This window comes from Poecilia latipinna, unplaced genomic scaffold (assembly GCF_001443285.1).
Source record: "Poecilia latipinna isolate Pla-1442-1.1 unplaced genomic scaffold, P_latipinna-1.0 Scaffold1030, whole genome shotgun sequence".
Lineage (NCBI taxonomy): Eukaryota > Metazoa > Chordata > Actinopteri > Cyprinodontiformes > Poeciliidae > Poecilia > Poecilia latipinna.
Window position 1 is genome coordinate 1 of NW_015113646.1, and position 8,867 is coordinate 8,867.

The following is an 8,867-nucleotide window of genomic DNA, read 5'->3' on the forward strand; positions in this document are numbered from 1 at the left end:
GTCCAGAAACAGAACAGCTGCATTTACTCTGAGCTTAAATTACACACAGTCAGCCTCTGCATGCTAACTGGTTGCACTGGTCTTTGTTTAAGGACATCAATTTAAAGAGGCTGACTGCAAGTTTAAATCACACTATACTTTTCTTCTGTTTGTTTGTTGAAGATGCTTTAAAATGCTTTGAAATTTATGGTTCTAAACTGAATAAATGTGAAAATGTTCAGTTATTCTGACTTTTTTGCTCTATAATGTAATTTTATAACCTTGCGATACTTTATCAACACACTGGAAGCTTCATGTGTTTTTTATCTTAGAACAGTGTACACATTGTGATTTAATTGGGATGTAAGCAGTTTTTGACCCTTCACTTATAAGTTCCTGCTGCTGTAAAGCTTTAAGTTAAATATGGAGTTCAGAGTCCCAATTAAATCCAAACAAGGTAATGTAAATCCTAAACTGCCTGCAATCAGGCAAACCGGCTTATGTGATTCCACTCTAAACAGAGCTTGATGTCCTGACAAGTTGGCTTAAATTACACTGAAAAGGGAAAAGGCCCCTTTTATTTCCTCCCACTCCCGGAGCGGAGCCAGCCGCGGCTCGCAGAGACACCGAAGGCCCAATCAGCACAACGTCCAAACCCCACTCAGCCTGAAGCAACTCAAACATGCAGTTTGGTTCAGAAAGAGAAGCAACTGAGGTTTTGACTTCAGCGCCAGATAAAGTGCATGAGTGATGTGCGACCTCCAGCAGCTCCTCACAAAAAAATAAGTGACCTTCTCCCGATGAGATCTTCCCACGTGTCAGAAGGGATTCTGCTGGGAGTGATTGAACTGTTTGTTTCCGTGTCGACGGGACAATGGCGCTGCCTGCTTCAGCTGCGCCCGGCGACCTGCTGGGTGTTCTTTCAGCTCCTCCAAACTCTTCTCAGCTCCCTGTTGCTGTCTGTGAAGAAATGGAAGAAAGATCTGGAAACAGCAAACCATGCATCACAGCTACAGGCTTCTCATCCATTACCGCCCGTCTTTTACAGAACAGAACTCGGTTTTGCACACGGGGTGCTTCTCATTGTGTTTATTGCACTTTTCTCCCCTCTTCATTTGCTCTCAGTCATTACGTTCATGCATGTGTGCGTGTCTGCCATGGTGCTAAAACACCATGAGGGAATTAGGGCTTTTGCCACCCCCACCTCTCATAAATGTGAAGGGATAGTAAATATCAGGCAGCAGATGGGGCTGATGCTCCCCCCTCCGCTGGAGGAGAGGGCAGAGCAAATGGAGAGCCATCAACAGCAGCAGGAGTCGCCCCAGGCCAAGACGGGGGAGCAGAGGACACGGGGACCGGACTGCTGCTCCGCCAGACAATTTTAGAGACAAATTCTCCCCATCAGCAAGGGAGCCGCACCCCATTAGGAAGCAGCGCCCATAAGGTCATTCTACCACAGACTTCATACACAGGCATGCCGGTTATAAACGGAGACTTTTCTGATGTAGATTTACAAGACAATAAATAACAATGATGGTCTGCGTAGTTCTTGTTTGGAACAAATGCTGGTTTCATACTGGAACTAAAACCACCTGTCATATTTTACAAAATACATTTTTCAGATTATTTTCAAAAAACCTTCATATTATGTCTGACAAAAAAAAACTGTGATGGAGGAAGGTTTGTATGTTCTGTAGTATCTGGGCTCCTGGAGGTCAGCCTGTGTTTCTGCCTTCAGCTCGTCTTCATCGTTGGTTCTGGAGTCTCATCTTCCTCATGACAACAGTCTCTGTGGTACATCAGCCAAACTCGAGGCCCGCGGGCCAATCTGGCCCACCTTAGGTATTTCTGTGGTCCTCTAGAGTGCAAATAGAACTTCAAAATAACCGTTGTGTGCTTAAATATAACTATTTCTGTCAAATCAAAGCAGTTTTTATTGGTATATTGCAAATATTATTTCACTTTTAGAAAGTTATAATATTTTCTTGGTGGTACCTTTGGAGACATTCATGATGTGGCCTGGAGTGAAAGCGAGTTTCACGCCACTGCTTTATGACGTTCAGGTCAGGCTGGTGTTCCCATGGCGACTGACACAGGTGAGCCAGTACCAATTTCAGCTTGAAAAAGAAACCAGCGTCTTCATAAAGCTTGTCCAAGCATGGAGTGCTCTGAAATGTCCTGGTGGAGGGCTGCTCTGCCTTTGGTTGTGATAAAACCCGATGGACCAGAACCGGCATGATGTGGCTCCTCAAATCGACTGTGGAAACGTCACACTGGACCTGAAGAAGCACTGAGGACGTCTCATTTCCAGATGAAAAGTTAGTTTTCTGAAGAGGATTTTGGACCGCTGAGTAGTAGTCCAGTTCTTTTTTCTTTTGTGTGACGTTATCTCCAGTTCAGGAGTGGCCTAATTAAAGGAACGTTTCCTTTAATTAGGAAACGTTCCTTTAATTAGTCGAAGTCCTGGATGGTTCTGTGTGTGTTGACTCCAGCTGTTCGCTTAAAGTGAGCTCTGGTTCTGTTCAAATGCATGTGAACGCCAAGCAGACTGGAGACTGCTCCAAAGCCAGGAAGTGGACTACAGCACAGGGCATTCTGGGTAAATGCAACAAAAACTAGCATGCTAGTCTTGCGCTAGATGTGGCTTGTAATTTTTTATCAAAGACAAAAAGAGAAATCCTACAACTGCTAAAATCTGACGCCTTTCCATTTCTGTTTCCATTTCATAAATAAGGAAGTTGCACTCAGTTTCACTTCAGTGTTTCTTGGTGCAGCGCCCCCACAGGAGAGGAGGGGAACAGGTTAACAAATGGTTTGGATAGTTTGTGAAAGAACTGAAATGTAACAAATGTTGCAAATTTGATCCCCGACTGAACCGAGTCTACCGGACTATCAGGTGGAAAAACAGAAATAAAGGCTTAAAATATCATTTGGAGATTAAATTATGTCTTATTTTAATTAAACTGGTGGAAAAAAAACAACAACTTTTAATGGTATAGTTTATTGAGATGCACAGCAAGCTTCTGAGAGTCATAACTGATTACATAAATGTTGTTCTCTCATCAATTAACAATCTGTAAACAGGTTTAAATTTATGCAAGCTGCTTCGTTGTTGTTATGAAACCACAAGCGTGGAGAATATATGCCAGTATTCCCACAGCAGTATTAGGCTGTCTCCCACTGGGACGGGAGGAACACATGTGGATCAACGATGACACAACACGGCATCTTACTGCGCAGCGGCATGAGCTGAGCGGTGATGTAATGCATCCACGCTGCCTGGATGAGAGCACAGGAAATCATAACAGGCCTTATTATTACTGGATTTAGCATCTAGTCTGAGATAAGGCCGGTCACAGTGGGGGGTGAGGGGGGCCTCCACAGCCATGCAGAGCGGTTCTTTGTATAGATGTCACGTCCAACGTTTGACTGCAACATCCAAGCTTGTATGAATGATTTAAGCGTTCAAGAGATTGGAAACGACTGCTTTCCTCTGCAGTAACCCCCAGCTGCTGAGTCGCACGGCTTGGTGACTCACTCTCAGACCTCAGACTGATCTGCATTTGCATTTATTTATTTCAGGAGGAAACGGAGGCAAATTTCAACGGGTCACTAATTTCATTTCAATGTGTACCGGTGACATTAGCCCGCAGCCAATATTTCAGAGGAGCACAAAATCAATGCACAGATCCAGCTGGGAATAGTCCTGGAACCCATTAGCAACTTTGACCAATAGGTCAGGTAAAGTAATGGCTAGATAAATGTTTTATTACAGATTTGCAAACTGACTTGATGTGGTGGCTACTACCTGTGCAGCCGCGCATGGCCAGCATGTATCATTGGACTGTGTGTCTGCTCTGTGTGAGGCGGATCCGCTCCTGCTGGCCTCATGACACCCTGAAGACGTAACCGATGGAAACCATTGGCTCTGCTGCTAATTATATTCTGCATGACATCATAAACGACGGGGATGTCTTATTGATGTTGCTGAGAGAAATCACAGGAATATCAGATCAGCAAAATCTCTTCACTTATGATATAAACAATATGAATCTAATTTGATGATGTTTTGAGTTAAATTTGCAGCTTTACTGTTTTTAGTATCCTCAGAACGAAAACTTTATTTATTAATCAGGGATTGATTTGGTCAGGAATAAAAAGAAAATGACTTAAAATTAATTTAGACTTTGAGCAATTTGTTGCTATTTAAATTGACTGAAAACAAAGAGCCATTTCTGAACTCAACTCTACTAAATGAAATGTATCAATAGTCAGAAAACCCACATGGATCTTTGCAAAAATATATACTTTATCCAATTTTATAAATACTATTACAGAAAGTTAAAATTTTTATGATTATAAAAGAAACTAATTTTATGTTTTATATCAAAGAGAGAAATGAACATATTTTCTTGGAAAATGAAGGGAAAAGCTAATAGTTTTATGCTAATAATCATAAAAGACTGAATAAAAAAAACGATTCCTCACATCTTTTATTCTATTCTTTAAAGATATTTCATGATGACAACAAACGGCTAAATCTAGACGTTTTCATGATCTTATATTTAAAAGCAAAGCAGAAGTTTTGCTATTTTTATCCAGAATTATTTAGAAAACAGTTACAGTGGGAGGACTGTAAAGCAGCAGATTGCAAAACCTGCTCTAAGAAGTGAGCGTCATTGAGTCAATATTAAGAATGAGGGATTTAGATCTCTTTTAATGTTTTAAGCAACAACTAAACATCCATTATTTTACATTTTAGCCGTCAGTAACCGGCTTCCCTTCCCCCTGAGCTGCATTCAGACGTTTCCTGGTCTGATGTGCGAAGCTGCTGTGTGCTGAGTGCTTTAAGAGTGGAGGACTGGTTTTCTGAATGAAAGCCAGGCAGACTGAGAGCTCCCTCACGCTGAGAGCAGCAGCTCCCGTTTCCAGCTCTGTTTCCAAGGGGACCACCACGGCAACCAATCACAGCTCTAACCACTTACAAGCGGGCAATTCAAGTTCTTAAAGAAGCCTCGTCTGTTTTAGGCGAAGTGAAAGAAAGAAAAGAGCAGAGAACACCTCAACACTTCAGTTCAAAACAGTTTTTTTTTTGCTTTTTTCTCCTTTTTATTAAATGTGAATTCACATGTTAGTTTGAGCCCATCCATTTAAGATTTCCGCCTACATACAAAAACAGGCATAATTCTGTCGTCACATCCTTTTCAAAACCGCAAGAAATAACACATCTGTGTACATATATTCACAAACTGAAAGGACAGTGGATGGTGGTAGGTACTTATTTATTAAAAAGATGAGTCAAAGACAGATTCACACTTGGAATGTGAAGTAACTACTGCCCAGAACTTCCAACAAAACGTCTCGGCATATAATTAAGCCATATTCCAAAAAACTCGTAATCAAACAAACTTCATATGTAAGACCCACATAAAAAATAAACAATATCTGCTTTTTTTAAGTGCAAGAAATAAAAAATACAGGTTTGTGGTTCATGTCTTTAAAAAAAGAAGGCAGTCTTCAGATTTTAAAATAAAGTTTCATTTCATGAAACAGGACTATGGAATGTTCTTTTTTTGCTTGCTTGGTAAAATAAAGCCAGGCCACCACTGAATCAGACTTTGCCCCTTTTTTTCTGTGGAACTCTTATTTTCCCTAATTTGCAATCAAGTGTGAGTTTTTGCGGTCAGTTCTGCCCCATTATGAGATCCGAATAACATTCAAATTGATATATGTGTTTTCTTAGCATGCATCACACCACCAGGCCACATTACAGTTGTTTTGTATCAGTTCCAGCTGATTCTGTTTATTTCCCTGCCCAGAGAGGCTTCAGCATCATAACCCGAGATGATGTCGACAGTGCACGAGTCTGTTTTTCCATCACTTGCTACAATTGTTGATGGTCTGTATCTCAAGAGTATATATTGCACAAAAAAATGAGAAAGGGGGGGAAAAAACAGTATGTGCCATAAAAAATACCAAAAAGAAATCCAGTTTCACACCTGCGATCGGGACCCATCCACATATCACGAGTATGATATACATAAACTCCTAACTTTACTATATTACAGTACATATACAATCTTGAAACTAGTTCCAGCTCTGAGGTATGTGTTCCCCATGATGCCATTGTATCGTCTACAAATACTCAACAAATCTGCTCTACAACTGTACAAAACCTAGTTTAAAATCACAAGGCATTTTTGATGCAAGTCTTCTGTTTAACTTAATCCTTAAAACCAGGACTCACCTTGCATGCGTAAAAACAAAGGATAAAGGGAAGAAGTGCCTGAAACTCACTGAAAGCACAGTAAGAACATTCCCTTTTCAACTGTACAAAAATATGCCTGAAAATATCTTTTTCTTTTAAAAAGATGAGGTCTGTTATGTATCAAAATGTTTCCTCCGCACCTGCATACTCTGCAGAGGTTTTAGGCTGCTTGATTTTTCCAAACCAGGAGGTAAAAGGAATCAGTTACAAAAAGGAAAAACCGAACCAAAAAATCAAAAAATAAAAACAAAACCATTTTTGCGGCATTTAGAAATTACACAAACCGTTGAAAAGTAGCATCCTGAACAATCTTCAGTTCACAGATTTGCTTTGAGACAGTCCACAGTCCGAGTTCAGCTCCCTGCAGTTTGTTTTTGTTTGTCTTGAAGAGGATAAGATGCATAGAAGTTCTTCCCTTTGTGGTCTGGTTAAGCTGAGCAGTAAATGCAGACCTATGAGGGAAAAAAATCCAGAAAACCCTGTCATGCTGTCAGATAAAAAAAAGTCTGCAGACCTTGCCGTTTTTTTTCTCCTCTCTTTTTTTCTGCTACCAGCTTCAGAAGCATCTCATTCCTCAAACCTCACCTCGGATCACGGTCCTCCTCTTCCTCCTCCTCCTCCTCCTCCCTCTGCTAGAAAACCCACAAGAGGCAGGGCTGGGGACAATCTGACCAGGACATATAATTTCATATCTTCCTTCTCTGTTATTACTAGAGGAACAGTTTCTGTGTTTTTTCTTCAGTATGTGAAGACTAAGTCGGAAAAGTTCGCCTCCAGCCAGTCCCCTGCGATCATCTCGCTCAGTTCTGGCGTGCAGTAGTCTGGGAATTCAAAGTGGGAGCCCAGGCTGCCCTCACTGAACGAGTCCAGGTCCTTATCCACCAGAGACAGGGACAGGTTTCCTGAATTGGGGTTGCCCAGCTCGGAGCCCGCGGCGCTCGGAGCGAAATTCAAACTAAAGTCAAACAGCAGGTCGTCCGCGTCCTCCCCGGACGAGGAGCCGCTGCTGCTGCTGCTGCTGGAGGAGGAGGAGGAGGAGGTGGACACCGACCTGGAGGATGCTGGTGAGACGGAGGCAGCGTGCAGCGCGCCCTGCTTGGAAATGCTCTTGATGTTGTAAAACAGTCTATTGTGGCTCCTCACCTCTTCGTACATGCTCGCCCCCTCCGACTCCGCCGAGGAGCTGAGAGTCGGGCTCGCCGGAACTTTGGCGACGCCGTACGGCCTCAGGCGCTCCTCCTCTCCCGCCTTAAAGCCCATCCGGTAGTCCTCTTCATACTCGTCATCGTCGTCCTCATCGGTGAGCTCACTTTTCACAGTCTTTGCAACTTTTATGCTGGGAAACACGCAGTCCTCCGCGTAGCCGTGAGCGGTCTTGGAGCCGCTCTTGGTCTTGATCTTGGAGCACTTCTTGCTGGGAGTCTTGGCGATCTTGCCGCACTTCTCCGGTGACGACGCCGAGGGTTTGGAGCCGTCCAGCTTTGGTTTCTTCTTGGGTCTGTACTTGTAGTCGGGGTAGTCGGCCATGTGTTTGAGCCGCAGCCGCTCGGCCTCTCTGATGAACGGGATCTTCTCGCTGTCCTTCAGCATCTTCCACCGCTTGCCCAGGCGCTTGGAGATCTCCGCGTTGTGCATGTCTGGGGACTGCTCCATGATCTTCCTCCGCTCGATCTTGGACCAGACCATGAAGGCGTTCATGGGTCTCTTGATGTGCCCGGTGGCCGTCTTGCACCAGTCCGGGTTGATTGCCACGGGGCTGCATGCCATAAACTCGCTCTCCTCCGAGTCGGTGGCCTCCCTGGACATGCTGCCATCCGTCTCGCCGTGGTCCGTGTGCTGCACCATTGTCCGCAGTTCGGAGTCACTTTGCAGTCTCTAACAGCTCCTCACCGCCAGGACGGCTCAGCTTTCTCTGGTTCATCCACGTCCTCTGCTTAACGTGTCTCAAGCTCTGCACTCTTTTTCCAGAGTTACAAACTGCCTTCTTAACTAGTTATCAGCTTTTTCATGTCCCCTGCGTCACAGCCCAGTCATCCAATCCCGCTCCTTCCACTCCGCCCAGCAGACTCAGAAGACTCCAGGACTCCGGTTAACCCTTTTGGTTCCTGCCTCCTCTGCTCTGTGGAGGCAGGAGGCTCTGAGTGGAGGTGGGGATTTGTGCTACATAGTGTCTGGGGCAACACGCCGGGCGAGACAAGCATATTAAACACCCAGTCAGCGCCGCGCTCCGCTCAGCGGCTTTACGCACCGGAGCGCACACAAGCCTGACTTCAGTTTTCTAATAATTTTCCTCATATAATATCAGGAGGTTATTTTTATGATGACAAACCATGTTTTCCACGTGAATTGTGGGAAAATATTGACTTATTGTCCTTTCCCCTCCTCCCTCAGGTTGAAAACTGAAGGTGGCGCTTGGACACTGTTCCAGGCGCCTGCTGCGTCGGTGCGTCTGCTTGTCTGCTAACCAGTGTTATATTTTTACAGCTGGAAACAGCTTCATATCAGCGCTGCGGTGTCATTACCGCCTCATGCATTTTACTCATGTATTAATGAGGAGCTGCGCATTCTGAACCTTCACAGAATCTGATATAAAAATAAAAAAATGAGTGTTTTCTTTTTA

At 43.9% G+C, this 8,867-nt stretch overlaps 1 protein-coding gene across 1 annotated transcript; it reads right to left on the minus strand.

Annotated features, from left to right (window-relative positions):
- Nucleotides 1–5,048: 5,048 nt before the first annotated feature.
- Nucleotides 5,049–8,391, minus strand: LOC106958914 (transcription factor SOX-11-like). Its single transcript, XM_015051088.1, has one exon. It carries the CDS (start codon nt 8,090–8,092, stop codon nt 6,986–6,988), a length of 1,107 nt encoding a protein of 368 aa, XP_014906574.1. The 5' UTR covers nt 8,093–8,391; the 3' UTR covers nt 5,049–6,985.
- Between the last annotated feature and the right edge of the window lie 476 nt (nt 8,392–8,867).